Source organism: Tubulanus polymorphus, chromosome 3 (genome assembly GCF_964204645.1).
Source record: "Tubulanus polymorphus chromosome 3, tnTubPoly1.2, whole genome shotgun sequence".
Taxonomy (NCBI): Eukaryota; Metazoa; Nemertea; class Palaeonemertea; order Tubulaniformes; family Tubulanidae; genus Tubulanus; species Tubulanus polymorphus.
In genome coordinates, this window is record NC_134027.1 from 13,751,018 (window position 1) to 13,773,528 (window position 22,511).

The following is a 22,511-nucleotide window of genomic DNA, read 5'->3' on the forward strand; positions in this document are numbered from 1 at the left end:
CAATTTCGAGTTAATTTTGCTGATAAAAGCCCTAAAAATAGTAAAACAATAATACATGTATTAATAATAACGATGACAATAGTAATTATGATGACATTTACAAATCAATCAGAATATTCTAGAATAGATATATATATTTTAAGATCCTGATACTGGTGAAATCAGTAGAGGGAAACAACAGCCACAATCAGACTCCGATAGTGATGTATCCGTCTGCAATGCCAGTCTGGAACTTGCGTCAAGTCATTCTTCTGATAATGATGATGAGGATGGACTGCCAAGATGGGATCAAATGACTAATTTTAGTGAGTAGCGCTCATTCTCTCTACAAATTCTGCAGACCTCCCAACTGTTACAATTTTCCCGTAATGATTACGGATTGACAGTTCAAATTACGGTGTTACGAGTGGGTGTTCAAAAATACGATTTGAGTCTATTTTCAGTATGTTTTATGGAAAACTCAAGCGTTGTTACGATTTTTTAAAAATATGTTGCGAACGAAGTTTAAACATGTTTTTGTTATCGGAAACTAAAAATAGGTTTCCTTTGGCACACACTGCACATTCTGCTACTCCAGACTATTGTCTGAGCAATCTTTTAAAGATTGCTCAGACAAGAGTCTGGAGCAAATAATCTGTGTATGCAGAAATCTTTTGTGTTAATAACACCAATTTTTACTGAGAGCCAGTGTTGGGCCAATGACGGACCGATGAGTAATATTTGTTTTCCGGTTTTATGGCCATGGTCGCTTTTTTAATGATACAACAGGGCCGGCGGAAGGTAAAAACTATTGGTACGGCCATCCCCAACCGTACCTAATAAATAGGCAGATGCGCATAGCGCGTTCTGGTTGGTCGCAATTATTAATTGCGCAGAAAATTTGGAAAAATTGACTTATGATACGCATTCTGGGAGCATTTCAGAATGCATTTTAATAGTCAATTTTGTTTTGTTTCCATCAAGCCCCAATAGCGATGTCCCGTGCACCTAAAATTTTTGAGGTCAAAATTTGCCGGTTCTATAGCCACACAAGAGTATTAATTGTCATGGCCGCCATCGGCATTGTGGCGATTTGTTGGGGAGATACGTACTTGAAGGTGGTTAAGATAAGAAGGTTGCTACACTGATTTAGAAATCTATAGACCCAAAACCGGCTTTTTAATATCGTAATGAAACAATGTACAATGTGTAATGAAACAATCCAAGATTGGGATATGCAAACTTGAAAATTTTGTAAACAGGATTATCTTGAGCTGCTGTATTATGGAAATACTACATATTTATAATAGAGATATACCAATTAACCATGTGAAACTAGGAAAAAATCAGTATAACGATGAGAGATAACTGTAAATTACTCAGACTACTGAATGATACCACCAATGACCAAAAAGTTTAAGGTTTAAGAACTTCAGCAGACCAAAAACTCCGATACGATGATCGTGATTTCTCAGAAACCGGTCTACAGCCTTACTTAAGTCAATATTTTAGATAGACCTGCGGTCGTCAGCATGACAGGAATTTTATTACACAAATTTTGAAAAATTATTGGTCCGGCCATGGCTGTACTGGCCATACCGGTTCCGCCGGCCCTGTGCAATGATGAAATTCAACAGTTTATTTGCCCTAAGCATTTTAACAAAAAATTCTGTCAAAAATTTTACATTGGCTAAATATTGGCTGTACATTGGCAAATATGCCGATGAAATGCCACAGAGCCAATGTTGGGCCGATATAGGGCCAACCAAAAATGTTGTGTGGGACTGCATGTGCGATATAATCAGGGGCAGAAAGGCACAATTTTTAGATTTAGACTTAGATCTTTGATTTTGCTTAAACTAGGTTCGATGAACTTCTACAGAATGTCTCGGAAAATGTGTTACCGAAGCTTTAAGATTATATATTTATTAACTATAATTGAAATTTTTAAAGGTAAGGTTGTATAACCTGGAAGATTACTCAGTGTTTGTTGGATGTTTCCTCGTAGATGGAATATTAAAATGCTGTCATCAGTCATACATGCTATCATCAGTCATGCAAAACCAAAAATAAGAAATCAGGATTGTTACATTGTCAGTGTTTTCCATTAGAGGGTTTTTAAGGGCCGGCACGCCCCTTCAATTTTCATGTTCGCCCCTGTAAAAGTCCTTCACCCGCTCAGGTAGGTATGTCTATGAATATCTTGGGATTTCCTGGCGTGTTAAAAATCTTAAAAAATCAATGCGCGGAAAGGTCATGACGAGTTAAAAATTGCTGCACTCAGCCGCTGAATGAACTAAACCAATGGCCTCAATTTTACAAGTCTCAATGCCCATAGAAAAACTTTTATTATGATTACCAAAATATTTTTCAAACATTAGGTTACCAAATGTAAATGAATAAATGCTTGCTGAGATATATTGACAAATCTAGTTATATGAATGGAAGAACATCGAACTATTTTACGCTTGTAGGACTACCAATCCCCATCAGAAAATTGCTTCAAGGAAACTGCCGACGATCGCTTTCTAGCCAAAGGCTATAAAAATTACTGTGCTTAGTCTAGTTGATTATGACCCAAAATGCTAGGAAAACGCATCTGAGTACCTACAAAAAGTAAAGTTCCGATAAGTATGTACCGTCCCTGCGAATTTTCTTACAATGGAGAACACTGCTAATGTATTCAATTACTGCTGTGAGGTGATGAAAACACCGTAACAAAATCATTCAAATTTGATTATTGTTAGTAATTATTTCACATATCCGCCATAGGTATTGTTTCATTTTAATAACCGGTGATTGTTTTGATTGACATTGATGTGTTAACGAACATTCACTAACACAAGGCCTCCACGTGCGTGCGGAGTGCTAATCATTTAGACTGTTGCACACACAAACACACACGCTCGTACAGTATACACTGCTATACACTGCTTGGCGCGTGCACGTTTGACATGAAAATAGGCTGAATAATCGTAGCGGAAGATGAGCGGCCGCTGTGTTTTCTGTTTGATAGTATTTGTAATAAATTGTAATTTCTTGTGACCTGCTAATACTAAGCAGCAAACTATAGGTATAGGACAAGGTCTGAATATTGTAGTAGTAAATTCCAGGATTTAAAACCATCTATAAATACGCCGATTTCTTACTGTACCATTATTTTAGCATCCGCAGCCATACATTGGAAGAGGTTTCCAAGACTAAATATTCAGCCACCCTCTGATATGTGACACCATATGAATTTTATTTGAATATTTTTTCATATTGTGAAAAATTTTGTTTTGAAAATATAGAATAGCTTCCCTGCCGCGCCTACCTGTACCCTACGAAATTTTGGACGTGGACCGTAAACAAATGTATATCTTGGTCTTATTTGACTACAAAATGATTCTTTAAGAAAGTAAAATACAATATTTAAACTTGTAGAACTTTGAAGTCACGAGTTAAAAACACTTTTCAAGCAATGCCCTTACTCCAAACAACCTCTAGCTTTCAAGGCAATCATTTCGTCAATACTAGACAAAATCACAGGACCTGTCCTCCAGATAAATACACTTAGTTTAATAACATGAGGATTCCATGTGTCAGTGTGGAATACGTGCAATGCGGATTCTATCCAGAATTTATATCGGACTTTACAGTTCCAAACCATGGATATGACTCTTCACTTTTTCATGATAAATCATTGCCCATTGGTGGTAAGAATTTAGTCCATTTCCTAGCTGAAAATAGATGAATTATATTAGAATATTAGCCCAATAGATAAGAATTCGATGTCTCTAAAAGATTTTGATATGCGGATTCTATTGTGCAGATATCTCATATCCATATGCGGTTACAATTTGGATACTATGTCTAAATAACTGCATGTTGATTTGAGACGCATATGCTGTCCTTCCGTATTCGATATGTTTTCATAACAAATCCGATTTGCAGATATAATATCTTTTCACGCAGTGTTTGTTGGGTAGTTATGGGCTTTCAAAGACGAAACCCCTCAAAATCTTGGTTATGTATAATTTGGGTTGACCCGATTTGACCTCCTTCATCATATTGTTAAATATGTTAATTAGGTGGATCAGCAGGTGCGCATTATTTCACTAATGAAAATGGCGGCACAATTAATTAGGTTGATATACATCATTTCTGGCGCAAATACTGATACTCGAGGTGTATGATATAACTATTTATTGCGTGCGATGTTTTAAATGATTCATCTAATTATGAAATCCTGTGCATAAGGTAACGTTGCATCAAGATATATGATGAAAATGTGGTTTCAAAATGCGGTTATTTGGTTATTTACCTCTGTGTTCCCCACAGGACGGCTGATTCATTGACGATAGCATCAAATTCTTAAAGAGGAGTCTGATATATATACACGACTGGAATACTTGTTTTATCATTACTAATTCATGTCCTTATATTGACGTTCGCATTAGCGATCCGTTTTGGAGCCTGATTATTTGTATCAGTTTGTTAATTGCAGCACAGTGATGAGCGTTCACGTTGAAAACAGTTGTGTATAGGTGGGTAGGCAATATTGCCTTATACACTCGCGTTCATTGCATGTATGTATGAGTTATAGATAACGCGCCACGGTGGTGGTACCGCGTAACAATGTTTAGTGTGAGTGAAGATGTATGCTTGCTGACCTACTAAAAGCAATCCTATCATGAAATCTTTAAAATCCATGTCAGTCGATAAACTTTATTTCGTCAGTAACCGGCACTGGCCTAAAATTTGCGGTACTTGGAAGATTCTGTCCTGATTGGTTCGTATGATCATGAAAAACCTCCGATGACACCCACGCTCTCACCAAGTTTGTACCGTATTTTAACGGGTCACTCATAATTTTAGTTATTTTACGACATTTTAAGGATGTATTAAATTTATGAACATTTGTTGAGACAAAAATTTCCATAATTAATTTTTCAAATATTTCATTCTCGTTAAAAGTCAGTTATCATTAAAAGTTCACATCTTTGTAACCGATTTCAGTGTGTAAAATATGGAGATAAGACGTCCAATAGAATGAAAATGATATGTGGAGTCCCACAAGGATCGATCTTGGGTCCTCTACTCTTTATATTGTACATTAACGACTGCCCCAATGCGTCAGCTATATTTCCGTCGAGGACTGTACCCTTTCCTATGGTTTGTGCCAATATTTTCTAAATTTGGATTGATCGCCAATGGTTTTTCTATACGACCCGGCCCTGCGGTATTGCATTTAGCCACCGGCGAAATCCGCCATCATTTTTCTTGGCGTTCTAGCAGTAGAACGCGTTGGATTTTTTCGCCGTAAAAATCTGGGAATTAGGATATTAGGGAGTTTTCACTCTCATAACGGTGAGTCCGTTCGGTTTGGGGGTTATCCCTGGTTTCTATTTTTCCGTAAGAATTTTATTTACAAATATAATTTGATTGAATTGAATTGAATTTATTATTGTGACAGAATAATAATGCCACCCCCTCCTAAGGGTCAACATCGTGGCGGGGAGGGATGCGGGCATTTGTTTGGCGCCTGGGACAATCACGATTCGTATGCGTCATGCAGGCACAAATCCGGTCAAATATGTACAAGGAGCAATCCTTGCAAGATTAGCGAGGTGTGGTCCGACGACCTTTGGCTTCGGGCCGATAAGGCTCTTAAACTAAGCGATCGTCATCGAGTTAATAGCAGGGATTCGTCGGTTTCGGCCAACCGACGTGCCAACCGACATCTCTAATTCTGTTTCTAATCGTATAGCGGAGCGGTCGCCGGTCGTTCTGGTACGATCGGCTTCCCAACTCCGTTCACCGTGGAGGAACGCTGGTTCACCGGCACCGGTCTCCGGTCATTCACCGGTCTCTGGTCGTTCACCGGTTCGGCCGGTACAGACTACATGTTCTGAACCGAGCGCGCGCCGCGGTATTCGGGAACGGCCCGCACCGGTTCGGTCGGTACCGGTCCGGGTCGGGCATCGGTCCGGTCCAGACGTCGTCTGGTTGAAAACATCCGGTTCGTTCATCGTCTGATTCTGATCGTCGCTAAGGGGATAGAGCTCGCTCTCCCACTAGATCTAGACGCTGTGAGCGTAATAAACGAGCAAGATCTCCTCGCAGATCAAGGTTTGATCGTGAGAGGGATTACGATCGTTATTGTAGGAAGTTTCGCCGTCGGTCTTCTCATCGTTCGTCGACGTCGGTTAGCGATGAAGGCGATTCTTCTAGTAGGTCTCGATCCCGTTCGAGGGACCGTCACCGAAGTCGGCATGATCGTCGGGATACTGGAAAATTCCTGACTGAAGGATTTCCATGTATTTGAAGAGAAAATTTTAAACTTGTTATCATCGTCGCAACAAGTCGCTGCAACCTCTACAACAGGTAAGCCTATTCCTGATTGTCCGGTTAGAAGTTCGCCAGCCCACTCCGTTCTTCGGAATTCTGACTCTGAATTCCTGGATGCTGCGGTAGGGTCTGATTTCAATGAGGATCCGGTCCCAGAAGCGGCAATTCCTTCTGGGGTCGTTCCTGTCGCGAGCAATTGTGGGTTGCCCCAGAGGATGGGGGCTTCCCTGGCTCGCAATGTATCTCCGTCCCGTTCAGTTTTATCCGAACCAGTGGGGGACTTGCCATTTAGAGCGATGATAAGTGAGTTCTTTGTCAAGCACAGGGCAACTCGCGCTAAGCCCACAGCAGCTCCTCTGGTCGGTGAGTCAATGGAAGCTTATCCGATCTTAATGTTTTACGGGAATCGTCGGCGGTTTCGAGAGAATGGGCTCGATTGGATACGCAATTATGGGGTGAATGTCGGCTTGGAACATTTTCATTTCCCCCTCCAGAACGGGGTATGAAATATTTTAGTTCAACCGATCCACCTATAGGCGCATTTCGCTCGGGATATTATGCAACTCCAGGTGCTGTGGATCACAGTCATAATTGCCTGGATGCTGATTATACTTTGATCAGCCCGAATACTGTTACAGCACAGTCGGGTATTCGTTTGCCTAAGTCCGGTTTGGTGGCCATGACGTCAATCCTGGACAATCTTACCAGGGTTGGTTCGTTTCAGGATATGGCACTTAAGGTGTTGACGGGTGAGCTTCGCGAGACTCACGCCGCCGTTCATGCGGGCTCCGATCCAGAGTCATTTGCCCTAAAACTGGAGGGAATGGACCGAATTATCCAATCTTTGGCTCGGTCTGTTTCGCACGTAATTCCGTTGTCGGTTGGCCATGACGTCAATCTTGGACAATCTTACCAGGGTTGGTTCGTTTCAGGATATGGCACTTAAGCTGTTGACGGGTGAGCTTCGCGAGACTCACGCCGCCGTTCTTGCGGGCTCCGACCCAGAGTCAGTTGCCCTAAAACTGGAGGGAATGGACCGGATTATCCAATCTTTGGCTCGGTCTGTTTCGCATGTAATTCTGTTGTCGGTTCGGGGTCAGGCTAATCTTTTGTTAGCCTCCCGTCAGTCAGTGATGGACTCCAGTTCCAAAACTCGTCTACCGGATATGGTGTCCAATGCTTTGCTGAGAGCTCAATTGGGGACGTCTTCACGTCTCTTCTCCGGTTGGTGCCCTCCGGTTTCCGCAGAGCTGAGGAAGATTCGGGAGGTCCAGGCCAAGTCCAACCCCCGAACTCCGTGGAAAAAGCGTTCTGGTCCGACGCCGGCGGCGCAAGGTTCGGCACGGACGCAAACAGGACCATCTCAAACTTCAGCGCTTTCTCAGGCGGCTTCGGATGCCGGTTGGAGAACTAGCGCGCAACTTCAACAATCGTGTCAAGCCTCGTCCAGTCGTAACAGTTCCAGTTCGTATGGAGGCAAGGGGAAGGCTCCAAAAAAGGGGCTCTTTCGGAAAAACTCGAAATGAATTCTTGGGACCAGTGGGAGGTTGTCTGCAGCAGGCAGCAACCCACTGGTCCGACCTTTTCGGAGACGGTTGGCCCTCCCGGGTCATCTCTACGTGGCTACTGTGTCCGTTTCCTAAGGCGACCGCGCCTGACGAGGTCACCTCCCGACATGCGGCCAAAACCAGGTCAGGAGGCCTTAATCTCTCCGGCTCTCAAGGAATTGGCCGAGAAGGGAGCGATAGAACCAGTTTGCAACGAAACTTCTCCCGGCTGGTTTTCTCGAATATTCATGGTACCAAAGGCCACAGGGGGTCAACGGACGGTGATAGATCTGTCATCCCTCAATCGGCACCTAGACATTCCAAGGTTCCGGATGACCAAACCCAATGACGTGATTCAAGGGCTCCGTCCGGGTCAATGAGCGGCTTCGTTGGACCTGAAAGATGCTTACTTTCAGGTTCCAATACACCCAAAATCTCGGCGATTTCTCAGGATAAAGTGGAAAGGCCGCCAGTTCCAATTCAGGTCTCTTCCATTTGGCCTCAGTACGGCCCTGTCGGTTTTCACCAAGTTGGTCAAGTCAGTTCAGAAGGTACTTCAGTCAAGGGGTGTTCGACTGTTCGTTTACCTTGACGACTGGTAAATAGTCGCGAATTCGGCTCAGGAATGTCGGGAGGCAATGACCTCAGTCTTGGACTTAGTCCATCAGCTAGGGTTCCGCGTAAACAGGGAAAAATCTCAGTTGACGCCGGCCCAACAGTTCACTTATCTCGGCAAGGACTTCGATCTCCGAATCGGCAAAGTCTTTCCGTCTATGGCTCGAGTAGCCAAACTTCAAGAAGCTGTAGCGATAGTTTCCACAACGCCGAGAACAGCTCGTTACTGGTCACGGCTTCTAGGCTCCATCAGCTCCATGGGTCTGGTGGTGCCCTTAGGCCGCCTCAGAAGCAGGCGCTTGCAACAATATTGGAAGGTCTTCTGGTCTCGGTCGAAGGGCAACTGGGAGACCTTGATTCCCGTACCTCCAACCGATTTAAGTCTGGATCTTCAGTGGTGGGCGGCAACTACGAATCTTCGGCGTGGGGTGTCACTAGCCCCGTTAGAGGCTCCAGTTCGTGTATTCACGGATGCCAGTAACCAAGGATGGGGGGCACATCTGGAGAACCGAGTCAAAGCCGGGAGATGGTCTCGCTACGAGGCCACCAACCACATAAATTTCCTAGAAATGCTGGCGGTGTGGAAGGCCCTGAAGTTCTTTCACAAGGAGAGTGGAGGGCCACCACGTTTGGTTAGCCACAGACAATTCATCAGTGAGGACTTACCTTCAGAACCAAGGGGGCACTCACTCAGAAACCCTCACAGGTCTGTCGGCCAAAATTCTTCTTTGGTGCCAGACAAAGGGCGTGTCCCTGACTGTGGCACATTTAGCAGGGAAAAGGAACGTGTTGGCCGATGCTCTGTCTCGTCGAGGTCAGGCTATTGCGACAGAATGGGTTCTCCACCAAGAAGTAGCCGATCGGGTTCGGGGCATGTTTGGCAATCCGCTGCTGGATCCGTTTGCCACCCGGTTCAATCGGAGGTGTCCTCTGTTTGTGTCCCCGTTTCCAGACGCGGAAGCGTGGGGGTCGATGCCTTCTCTGTGGACTCGTCGGGGATGCATACGTATGCGTTCCCGCCCACACCAGTCCTGCCGCGCTTACTGGATCAAATAGAGAGATCAGTCAATTGCAACATAGTTCTGGTAGCACCATGTTGGCCAGCTCAGAAATGGTTCCTACCACTTCTCAACCTACTGTGCGACAACCCCAGGATTCTTCCGAATTTCCCATCGCTTCTGTCTTGGGGGAACTTTCGGCATTATCCAAACAGCCAGTGGTTAAATCTGCTCGCCTGGCCATTGTCCAGCGATCCTTGTCAGCTTCAGGCTTTTCAGAACAGGCTGCCTCCTTTATCGCAGGATCTAAACGGCCATCAACAAGTACCATTTACGATGCCAAATGGAGCCATTTCGCGGATTGGTGTGCTGCAGGGGAAATTGATCCATGCTCACCCTCTGTAGCTCAATTGGCAGATTTTTTACTGCACCTATTTGTAGTAAAAGGTTTGCAGGTCATAACTATTAAAGGTTACCGCTCCGCGATTTCTCATACATTGCGTGCTTCTGGATGGCCAAATGTAACAGGGGATCATCGGATATCCCAGCTTGTTGCAGGGTTTTCTATTTCCCGGCCTCGGGATACCAAGGATAGTTCCACCATGGGATCCGTCTGTAATTTTGAAGAAGTTAATGGAGGCTCCATTTGAACCTCTTTCGGCAGCGTCATTTGGGAATTTGTCAAAAAAGACTGTATTTTTGCTGTTCTTGGCTTGCTCAGCCCGTCGCTCTGAGATTCATGCGCTTTCAGTCCGACAAGGTCATATTGTCTTTGGGCCAGCGAAGGAATTTGTTTCGCTGCGGCCTGCTTTGGAATTTTTTGGCAAAGAACCAACGACCAGGCTCGGTTGGGCGTCAATGGCGAATTGAAGTCCTAAAACATCGAGTGGAACCGGGCATCCCGGACAGTCCTGTGCGGGCGTTGTGTTTCTATTTAGATCGCTCTGCTTCACGGAGGGGTTCACGGGAGCGGTTATTTATTCCGCTGCTGGATCACCTAAAGGGTGATATTTCACGGGACACAGTGGCCCGATGGGTCTCTTCACTGATCAAGGACATTTTATTGAAGGAGAATCTTTCCTCAGAGGGAGTGGTTTCTCATCAAGTGAGGTCTATGGCTACTTCCTGCGCAGCCTTTTCGGGTGCTCCGTTGGAGGAAGTCTGTCGGGCAGCCTTTTGGAATTCTCCATCGACATTCACGTCATTTTATTTACGGGATGTTTCAGGCCAGTTAGGCTCATTAGCTTCACTTGGTCCTGTTGTCATGGCTCAAGGTGTCCGTTCTTTCCGATCGGACGTAGAATATTTATGTTGCATCATCAGGATCACAGGGGGTATATCCTTGTACATAGTTTGGGCTCATATCTGCAAGTATTAATTTTGCAAAATTCCGGGGGGGGCCCCTGAGCTGGACGAACTCACTGTGGCCAACCGGTCTTCCCTGTGCTACAGTGCTCCATTCCGTGCTTGGGTAAGTGCTCTCTTTTTCCCTCTTACCTTGCGTTTGAGCGGTGGTTTTTCTATCTACCTTTCCCACCATCCTTGTGCTAGGCTAGTCTAGCAAAAACCATAGGAAAGGGTACAGTACTCGACGGAAATATTACAATTTTTGGAACTAAAATTTGTATTTCCGAGTAGTACTTACCCTTTCCTATGGTGGGAATCCCGGCCACCTGCCCCGCATAGCTGGTTTTTTTTTTTGGTCTGCAATGACGTAAAAAGATGGCGGATTTCGCCGGTGGCTTAATGCAATACCGCAGGGCCTGGTCGTATAGAAAAACCATTGGTGATCAATCCAAATTTAGAAAATATTGGCAAAAACCATGAGAAAGGGTAAGTACTACTCGGAAATACAAATTTTAGTTCCAAAAATTGTAATTTTTCAGACTTTGATGGCGGATGATACTAATACCTTTGCTTCCCATAAACAGTACAGAATTTTGGAGAGAACTGTCAATTTTGAACTTGCAAATTTGGATGTCAGGTTTAAGTCAAAAAAAATTAAATTTCATTTAATCTTGACAAAACACATTTCATGGTGTTTAGTAGAGCTAAAACAAAGGACTTCCGAATTAATGATAATTTAAATTGGAAAGCCCATATACAGAATATTGCCAAGAAAATGGCACAAGGTATTGGTATCATCCGACGCTTATCATATTTTGTTCCACGATCTGTTACTCTAAAATTGTACTATTTTCTTATTCATCCTTACATTCATTATTGTAACTTGACTTGGGCAAATAATACCAGTACTTCTTATCTTAACTGCCTTGTGGTATTACAAAAGAAACGGATTAGAGCGATTACTGGAAACGGCACATGTCACCTTTATTCAAAAAGTACAAACTATTGAAATTAGAGGATATCAACAAACTACAAATTTGCCAGTTCATGTACTTATATGATAAAAATGATATTCCTAAAGCCTTTGATGATTTCTTTCTACATAATTCACAGATTCACAACCACAACACTGGAAATAGTACCAATTACATCACTCATTCACCTGCTGAAGCTTCTATACATTAGTAGCAAAAGCTTGTGCGTTAAATAAATAGTTAACCTATATAGTACTACTCATCTCGTTACTTATTTTAAACCAGGTTAACACGGCTACTCTACAAATAATCCAAACAAAGAAACCTTTAGGTTTTCAACATTGGTTGACGTCTATGACGTCATGCCAATGCTAGTAAAATGGATCGAAAATAGAAGTACGAAAAAATAGCGCCGACTCTTCTCATTTTCATAGTAACTTCAAATTGTCACTCCGTTCACGTCAAACATTGGAAACAGCTGAAAATTACTAAAAAAAAATTTCAATTATTCCCCACAACATAGCGTCACAACATAGATTTCTGATTTAATGGTCCAAAAAGTTATTCGATCGCATTTTTCTCGTTCATTATCTGGTTGATGAGAGCGGGTTAAACAATCGCGTAGCGATATGTCCGCATTGACATTGGCAGTAAAGAATGGGGAACAGCCTCTTCTGAATAGAAAAACATAAAATTATGTACCTCCGGTTTATAAATATCACAGTGTTTGGATAATTCAATTCAATTCTTTATTACAACTTAAAAGTTTTACAGTAAAACATACAAGTATATAATGCAATAAAGGAAAAAAAAAGCACAATTAATTTTACAGAGTAGAAAATTACATTTAAAATTTAAAAGAAACAGGATAACATATTTATGGAACTAGCATGATTTGGAAGACACACTCCAGGGCTCTGTCATGAGAAAACTGGAAGAAGCATATGTATATACTACCAGGGAGGTGGGAGTGGAAAACCAAGTAGAGGGTTCACTTCCACCTCCCAGGCATATCTTACAAAAAGACCCATTTCTTTTGTCTGTTTTTTGTTGTATATAGTTACAGAAAAGGTTACAGATCTCAAAGTCGTTACCATATGACATCAGGAGAATAAAAAGTTCATCCTCGGAAAAATTGTCGATGGGTATAATTAATCGGAGCGAATTCAAAAAGTTTTTCCTTTCGGTGTCATATAATTGACATTGGAGGATGAAATGTTGCTCATCCTCAATTTGGGCCGAATCACATAACCTACAAATTCTGTCCTTAGCAGGAACAAAAGGCTTTTTATATCTGTCAGCCTCTATTCTTAGTTGGTGTGCGCTTGTTCGTAACCTTGCAAGAACCTTGCGTTTATAAAAATTTTTGATATATAAAAGATATCTTTCAAGGGAGAAATTATACTTGAAATGTTTGTATGTTCTTAATTTAGATTTCTCCCTACCAAGATCATTGGAGAACACAAAGGACGTCCAATTATATTTATATAAAGCCTGGGTATATAATTTGAGTTCACGTGCAGTTTTACAAAAATTAATTGAGCCTGGATATCACTGTTATTCCAACTATCAGTATCCATTGGATTATTTGGGATAAATTCTCAGCGTCAGAATACGTATTTCTAGAGCAGTGGAACGGCAGCCTACTCGTGACTTTTCAATTCAATTCAATTCAATTCATACTTTATTGATCCTTGTCGAAATATTACAACATCAGATATATACAACAATTAAGTGAACACATTACAATCACAGTTACAAACAAGAGAGACAAGTTGAAAAGAGAAGAAAGAGAGGGAAAAAAACAAAACAAAACAAAAACAAAAAACATATGTAACAAAAATACGATTTACAAGTAATTGACTGAAACCCGTATGTGATCGTGCGGGAACGCCTTTACTAAAGTTAAATCCATTTCATGATGATACGAAACATCAACGGTAGGCTACTACCATGATACGATATCACCAATAAAGATAGATCATTTTATTCAATTTTACCAGAGTTGTTTATTGGAGGAAAATATCATTGTTAAGTACACCGAGAACAACCATGTTGTATCATCAATCAGTTGGCTGACATTGTAAAATTCAATTCGGCTATATTCTAATATAAGTTTTCACTTTAGGACGCCCTACCCACCTGCTGCGCACTCATAAGGCGGTAGCACCCTCTTACGCACTCGGCAGAGATTCGCTTTGTAACGCGCCGGGAAAAAATACCTTTTATTATCTTTTCCATGCGTTAAACAACAGTGATTAAATTTACACGTTGTTTGTCGTAAATTGCAAAATTGCGATGGTTATTTGCCGCTGCTGTAGTTTTTTGGAATTGAATCGAGCGGCCTCGGTAGCTCAGTGAGATAAGGCGTGATGCTGTTGAATCCACTATCAATGCTGAGTGACAAGTGGGTTCGAGTTTTGCTGGCTGCGAACAGTGTGCGGGCAACACTTCAAAGGCCGTACCGTCGTGAGGTTAAATGAACAATCCAATAATCTTGGGAAACCAAGATCCAAATGACGTACGTAAAGCCAAACAAACAAAAAGACAAACAAACAATCATCAGCCGGCCTCAGTGACACCAACACCGGCATCGCTCTCTGCGACGTTTTGCATGCATACATGCATCAGAGCTTGGAGCTCTAAGATAGAGGGTCTTGCAATTGCATTCATTTTCATTATTCAGTGGGGCCTAACAGTTCATGCGTAAAAATGGGTTTTTGTATCCAAATCTTGATTGATATAAATATCTTGGCTGGGACATGATGGAAAACATCAGAATAAACTAGTTTCGTCTTTTTAACAGAATCGCATTAATGAGGTTTAACAGTACAAATAGCCTAGGCTAAATCGTTCAGCAGAAAATAAATTCATTTTCACGAATAAAATCGTACTAGACAAATAGACCTTTAAGTCTGTGGTCCACCCAATCAACATCGTCATAGAAGATTTGCCGGCAGATTTAAAACATTATAACCACTTAATACCACAGTATAATCTACCAATGCTTCAAGGCCCATGGGCCTCTTGTTTATGACTCCTTTCATTTTGCATGTTGATACAGTCATGCAGAAAACCCGTTATTGCTGCTTTGCAGCTACTTTGTAAGATTGTAATTTGAAGTTTTCATTTATACCCGGTATGTTGATGTTGTTATTTTAGATAAACACAAAAAGCAAATGAAACCCTTTACGAAGATCACTCCAAAGCACAGCACTCCAATGTGTGGTGAGTAATTTTTGTAGTTAGGCTAAAAAAATAATAACTTGTTTCTCTGCAGCGGCCGGGGCGGAAAAAATCATTCTGTGAATTTAGTTGATTTGGTCATTGGGAGGAATATTTCTATTTGCACAAGTCTGGGAAAAAAGCTTTTTCTGAAATCGGATGGATGACCTTGATATGCTAATTAGCCATGTGCTCAAACTGTAAATCCAATCAAATTTTATTCTGCCAAAAAAAAAACCAATTTAATGTTATTTTATTGAACAAATAAAACATCAAATCCAATTCAAGTTTGTTTTATTGAGCAAATTTCAGAAAGTTCAATTTTATTCCGCATTCAAATTAGTAAGACAAAGGGAGAAGATTTATCTGAGGTATTTGTTCCTGCCAGCGCCAGTTGCTGTGTGTGCTACTTATGAAAACACGATTGTATTGTGTAAAGTTCACGATTGATAGAACACTATATCCATGTTGACGCGATGTAGAGAGAATCCCACAATTATAACGAAAAAGTCCGAAAATGAAACTTCGAGATAGTAGTTTATTTCAACGTTTCGACTATATCCTAATAGTCATCTTCATTATTCCTGAAGATGACTATTAGGATATAGTCGAAACGTTGAAATAAACTACTATCTCGAAGTTTCATTTTCGGACTTTTTCATTATAATTGTGGGATTCTCTCTATATTGTGTAAAGGTTTGACTCTGAGCTGGGAGTGTATTTTGACAAATATAACCCACAGAAGTCAGCCCCTTGGGGCTCTTGTTTTTTTAGCCTTATGCACTCATAGTTTGTTTTATTGTGAGCTGTTAAGTATTCAATTGTTCTATATTTTCAGATAATTCGGTATTAAATCTGTCTCATAACACCCATATTAATGCTGAAAACAAATTACCTCCTAAGGCTAGAAAGAAGAAACGCTTCATTTCATCTAATTCCGACGGTGTATGTCCAACTAATGTTTCTAAGAAAATTAATAATTCTGTGCAAGATTCCAGTTTGCCAGACGAGGAGTCAATATCTACTCAGTCACAAATACACCATATGCACCATCCTCCACGAGTAGCAGTACAGGTGCTTACTCATAATGGCAGCATATCATCAGATGAGTAAGTATTAAATCTGTAGTAAATCCAATTATTTGCTGTGGTTGGCTTATATTGCGAGGTAAACTATCAACCCTTTCACTATGTGGTACATAGTCACTGCCGAGTCAACATTTTTAGTCGGCCTGAGTTCTTTTTTCGTCACTTTGCTGACGTTTTGGCAACCGCCTAATAGCATGTCCGTCAATTCCCCGACTGTTTTCCAACGTCATCCGCCGATTCTCCGACCAAACCCCGTCCATTTCCGTCAATTCCCCAACTATCTGCCAATGTCATCCAGGAACCAGTATGAGTAAGATTAACCTCTTCAACAACATAACAACCTCAGGCAACTATAGATAATTACATGTACAACTTCATTTTCTTCTGCAGCAAAACAAAAATTAATACAGAATTATACAGTTTCATAGTTGAGATAAAATAAGGGAATAGAAATTGGAAACATTTCAAGCCAAAGAAAATGGCACCATCTTGCAGATTAATACTAGCCTATCATGTAATATACATGTATATGGACAATATCTCTAGAATATATAAGTGGTTTGGTTTTTAATCTAATTTTTTGATGAATTACAACGGATTAAGTACATAAACAAATACTAAGTAAATTTGCACAAAGCAACATTTGCATGATTAATGCCTAAAATACCCATATAAAGTTTTTCTACAGAATTTTAGCCAAACCCACTTTCTATTTCATTTGATTATAGGCCTGCCATGAGCAGGTTTTAACTGCTGTTTAATTATTTGCCAAAACTACAGAAAACTACAGAATTATTAGGATTTTTGGCGTGTTTAAGCCAAAGTTTGATGCACCCCCAATTCCCTCATTCACCGCTCAATCATTGTTGGAGTCTTTTATGAGAAGGGATCATCCGTACAGCTTCTAAAAATGTCACCAGTAAATAAGTCCTGACTGGATATCAACGAGTGAAGCTTCGGGAAGTGATAGGCCTATATCACACCCTTTGACGTTGTACCGTTGTAGAACATGCCCCAACATCATTTCCTCACGAAATTTCTCGATTGCTTTGACAAGCCTAAAAGAAAAATAAACTGGTATAATAATTGTATTTATAAATTGTATCAACTGCATAGAGATCATAGTAATGAGTCAGTTCAGGTCTAGCTAAAGTCTATTCTTTTTGTCTGGGATAGCAATTTTTGGGGATATTTCTCATTTTCAGTCCAACAGCGTAGGCAGCACCCAAGCACTAGCTCAAAATGCCCTAAAACCTGATGATGTATCCATGATATCAGCTATTAAACCTGAGTCAATCAATTTGTAATCATTACAACATTATAGTACTAATAACCTAATCATTTTAAGTGTTATTTTAGCAATAAAATGCATTGAACTTGATGTCACTTCAAATAGGCCTTAAAATTGAAGCAACTCAGCACTAACACTTACCGAACGTAACACTTGTAATCACACTTGTTACAACTAGAAGACTGATGAATAGCGATTTTGATAACAAAGAATACGAACAAAAGAGCGAACAGAATGGAACCAAAACTGCGGCGGAAGATCAGCGCACCACGCCGGCCTCATTATAAACAAAACCTTCAATTTTTTATTCAGTTTAACAACCTTTTCTAATAACATAATCAAACGTATATGTGTATCATTGATTAATAACTGAAGTATTGATATCGTCCTTATTTGAATAATTCACAAATGGGGCGAAAGAGGGCACCACCATCTTGGTCGGTATATGGTTAACGGGCCAACGTTGGCCCGACGACGAAACGATGACCGTATCAAGAATAAATAATTTTGAAACAAAACTACGCTATACATATACCTACATAATATTTACTATCATATATTGTGATATTGTATACTTAAATTAGAGCGAATGCATCAGAAATAAGTACTTGCCCCGCCGGGGTCGGCGTGGAAACGTCGGCCCAACGGCGAAGCCGACTCCTTGCCGACCCACGTCCAAATGCCGACTTCGTCTGACTCAATGCCGACGTCGGGCCGACTGGAAATGTTAACTGGGTGGTGACTCGCATTTTCATAGAGAATTTTCATAATACCCATGCACCATCTATCACTATTTCAGCTACTTTGTACAAACAGTCATAAATATTTAGTGGATCAATATTAATAAATATATTTCTCTAATTGTGCAGACTACCTTGCTACACTAAAACAGCCATAACTTTTTTATCTACGGGGAATTTTACCATCAAGTTCTCAGATAATCATCAGAACATACTGCAGAATAGAAAAGCAGGCTTTTTCTGAAAAACTATATGAATTATGCTAATTAGGTTCATGCGACACATTTGATTAGAATGAAAATTTTTGAAAATGTTTGACTTCTACGTTGTCCTCTGTAGGTACAGTATCCCTTTCATAACACTTACGGTATCTTTATACCATGGGTTTTTAGTGAAATCACCTAAAGTTCCTATTTCTGGCATATGGTGGGTGGGTATATGGCCAGTAGTTAATGGGCACCATATTTTATGTTGACAAACATTTTCAGTAATAAGCCACTTAGGTGGTAAGCTTAGTTATGTGAAATTAGTTTGACAATGGATGAATTATTGAAACTGTCGAAATTACGTTCAAACTCATACCCATAGTATCATCAGGGTTTGGATATGTCCTTAAATTCCTGGAAATTGAAAAAATGTTTTTCCAGCACTGGAAACTCCTGGAAAATGCAAGGTTTTTTAAGCCAGTCGTAGGCTGAGCCTATTACTATACGAATGGAGCGAATTTAAATGACATGGTTTCCAGAGCAAAGGCTCTTTGACTGTGCAACTGAGCATATATTCATACAAATCATTCATTAAAGCATTATCCATTCTCCAAACCCTATGAAGCTGAATTTTGAAAGAGGGCCTTGTTAAAATTGTTGTGAGCTTTTTCATGAAAATCTGAACGCAAAAATATCTGTTTCAAAAAGCCAATCAGAAAGCAAAGGCTCCTCTATGATTGGCTTCGCTGCAGAGATCAGCAGGTGTTCACGTGAACCGGCGATATCGCCTACTGTTTTACTTCCAGGTTTCCTTTTAAGATTTGAAATTGTATTTCAATATCGATTTCTGTGAAATCTTTAATTGATTTGGTTTTTTGGGAGGAATAATTTCATTTGCACTACAGAAAATATCATTGACAATTATGCAAAGTCCGAGAAAAATAGCTTTTTCTCAAATCAGATAGATGACCTTGATATGCTAATTAGCCATGTGCTCAGGTCATACTAAAAAGTGTCCACAACCGACCACAAGCGTCCACAGCCATTTTTAATGCCTAAAAGACACCAAATATACATGTATTTCTAATGATAATTATAATAAAGATAATGATATGTTAATAGTTATTTATTTTTGTTACTTAGATTATGCTATATAAAAGTTAATTATATCAGTTTTTGATCAATCTAGTGGTTAAAATGCCTGGCATTATACCTAGGCATTCTTTATTATTTGTTCTTCTATGCCATTAGGCATTTAACTTAGTGGAGATATTCTCAATACATTAACTTGACCATTTGCTATCACTCGTTGTGATATCGCTTTAGTGTGAAAGTATATTGCAATTTATTCCTTTCCTTTTCTGGTATCCTTATATAAATATTATAATCATAATTTTTTTTTTCTTATTCATTTGTTTTTTTTTTTCAGCTCAAACTTATCAAATTTCTTTAAATAGGGCGTTTAGGCAATGAGAATTTTTCTATAGATTTAAAGATGATGAGTACAATCTGAACAACATTCTAGATGATGAAGGACCTGCAATCTATAATTATAGGTGTCCATATATTGAACCGGATAATTTTTCTGATTTAGTTAACAGTGAAAAAAGTTCTATGTCTAATGTTCTACAGTGTAACATACATAGTTTCCCAAGTAAAATTGATAATTTGAAAATGTTAATTGAAAATTTGAGGCATCAAAATATTGAACTATATGTAATTATGCTCTGTGAAACATTCCTTACTGATCATAATGCTCAAAGTTCTATTTTACAAGGATACTCACTTTATGAGGTACACCGTAAAAACTTAACTAAAGGGGGAGTTGCACTTTTTATGAAAAATACTTTATCGTTCAGAATGCGGAGCGACCTAAACTTTTATGAGGAAGGCAAATACGAATCTTGTTTCATTGAGATCAGGAAGGGCAAATCCTTTCAAAACAATTTGATTATTGGTAAATCTATAGAGTACCTGGCACCCCTGTGAATGATTTTATTTCAATCTATGATAACTTACTTAAAACTACCAAAAAGGAAAAAAGTGATATTATTCTTGGAATGGATCAAAATTTAGATTATATTTAGATTAATTCTCGTAAAAATACATCCAAATTTTTAGACTGTTACCTAAATCACAATTTGTTTCCTTCTATCTTGAGACCAACTAGAATTACTCCTTCATGTGCTAACTTGATTGATAATTTATTTATCACCAAATCTCTATTCATGGGCCACTAGTGCAATTTTGACCACTCATATTTCAGATCGTTTACCTTGTATAGTATCGTATAGTATAGAAATTACCAAGTATCGTGAAAGCACTGAAAACAAGCGTAACCTATCTCATAATAACTTTGCCCTAATCAATAGAAAATTACTAACAACTGACTGGACTGGCCTCGCTCACATGAATGCCAATGAAAGTTATTCTTATTTTATCAAAAAACTCAGTAATATAGTGGATGATGTAGCGCCTGTAATGAAAGTTAAAGCTAGAAATCACATTAGGGAAGAATGGATGACGCCATCCATTTTAAGATCGTCATGGGAATGTGATAAACTATATAAGAATTGTATTAATCTAACTAAAAAATGACCAGAAATATCAGGAATATGTCCTATATAGAACAATCTGAACTATTCAAAAGACGACAAGAACTTGATAACTATTCAGACAAATTAACCATGTTTGAAAAGAATTCTAAAAAGCTCTGGCAATTTATGAAAACGGCTATTGGGAAAAACCGAGATAAAACTTCAGTGACAACTGATAGCTTTAAAATTAATGGTAACGTGACATCTGATCCAATGATGATTTCAAATGGCTTTAATGATTATTTCTGTAATATTGGAGAAAGATTTGCGAATGAGATTCCAAAATCGAACAGAGACTATACTAGTTATTTACCAAACCAAAAAACTCAATGTTTCTTAGCCCTACAAATGAACAGGAAATCGATTTACTAATCAAATCTCTGCCCAACACACTCAGTTCTGGTCACGACAATATCAATAATTTAATAGTTAAAAAAGTAAAGCGAAATATTAAACCATTAACCATTAACCCTAATAATGAATAAATCTCTGGAGGAAGAAATTTTCCGTGATGACATGAAAATAGCGAAGATTATCCCTATATTTAAAAACAACGACAAAGATCTTTTTTCTAATTACAGACCAATTTTGCTGCTACCAGTTTTCTCCAAAATCCTCGAGAAACTCGTACATTCTAGGCTTTATTCTTTCTTAGTCAAGAATAATATAATCTATACAAGCCACTCAACGGGCCACGCTATAACTGAAATTTTAGGCGCCATACTAAATAACATAGAAAATAAAAAAACATCTCTTGCATTCTTTTTAGAATTGTCAAAAGCGTTTGATTCCCTTGATGTTAGTCACCTTCTCGTTGAGCTTTCCGATTATGGAATAAGGGGTCATTGCTATAAATGGTTGAAAGTTATCTTACAAACAAAAAAATGTATGTTAATTATAAGCTGAATACAGATTCTCAATTAAAACATCAAATTTGGTGTCCCCCAGGACTCGGTACTCAGTCCATTGCTTTTTTGGTTTACCTTTGTCAACGATATGATGTTGGCATTGAGCCAATTCATGTAAAATCGCGGTACGTTTTTTTATGTGAGCATTTGTTTCATTGGTTCTCGGCTTAAACGATATAGAATCGATGCGATTGAAGACACAGGCGAACCTCTGTCGATGACATGGTCAACTCAGTTAAAATTCTACGAAAAACTGTTTTTGTAAATTCTTAGCTCTCACGTATAAAATTGCAATTACCTCGATTGGGGGCGTCGTCTCTACGGGCGAATGGGATTGGCTGTTTTTGGAATATACCGGGAATTCCGGCGCTACTAAAATAATTATGGGAAAGCCATAGAATGGCGTACGTTTCATTGGACTAGGTGCCGTATACGTGCCGATTTCAAATGCTCATTGCTGGTGAGGATGTAATTATTTCACTCATCTGCCATAGGTATTTGTTTCATTTTAATACCCGGTGATTGTTTTGATTGACATTGAGGTGTAAGCGAATATTCACTTACACGAGGCCTCCCATGCATGCGGAGTGCCACACCACACACACACAAGCTCCTACAGTACGCTACTACTAAGGGTGAAGCTATAACGCGTGCACGTTTGAC

General features: G+C 39.8%; 1 protein-coding gene across 1 annotated transcript in view; it reads left to right on the plus strand.

Annotated features, from left to right (window-relative positions):
- The window catches only part of LOC141902107 (cadherin EGF LAG seven-pass G-type receptor 2-like), a 161,393-nt gene that overhangs the window by 121,091 nt on the left and 17,791 nt on the right, over nucleotides 1-22,511 (plus strand). Inside the window, exons 29-31 of the mRNA XM_074789748.1 lie at nucleotides 144-305; nucleotides 14,956-15,021; nucleotides 15,857-16,127. Coding sequence (XP_074645849.1) covers nucleotides 144-305; nucleotides 14,956-15,021; nucleotides 15,857-16,127 — 499 coding nt within the window. The remainder of the gene's footprint in view (nucleotides 1-143; nucleotides 306-14,955; nucleotides 15,022-15,856; nucleotides 16,128-22,511) is intronic.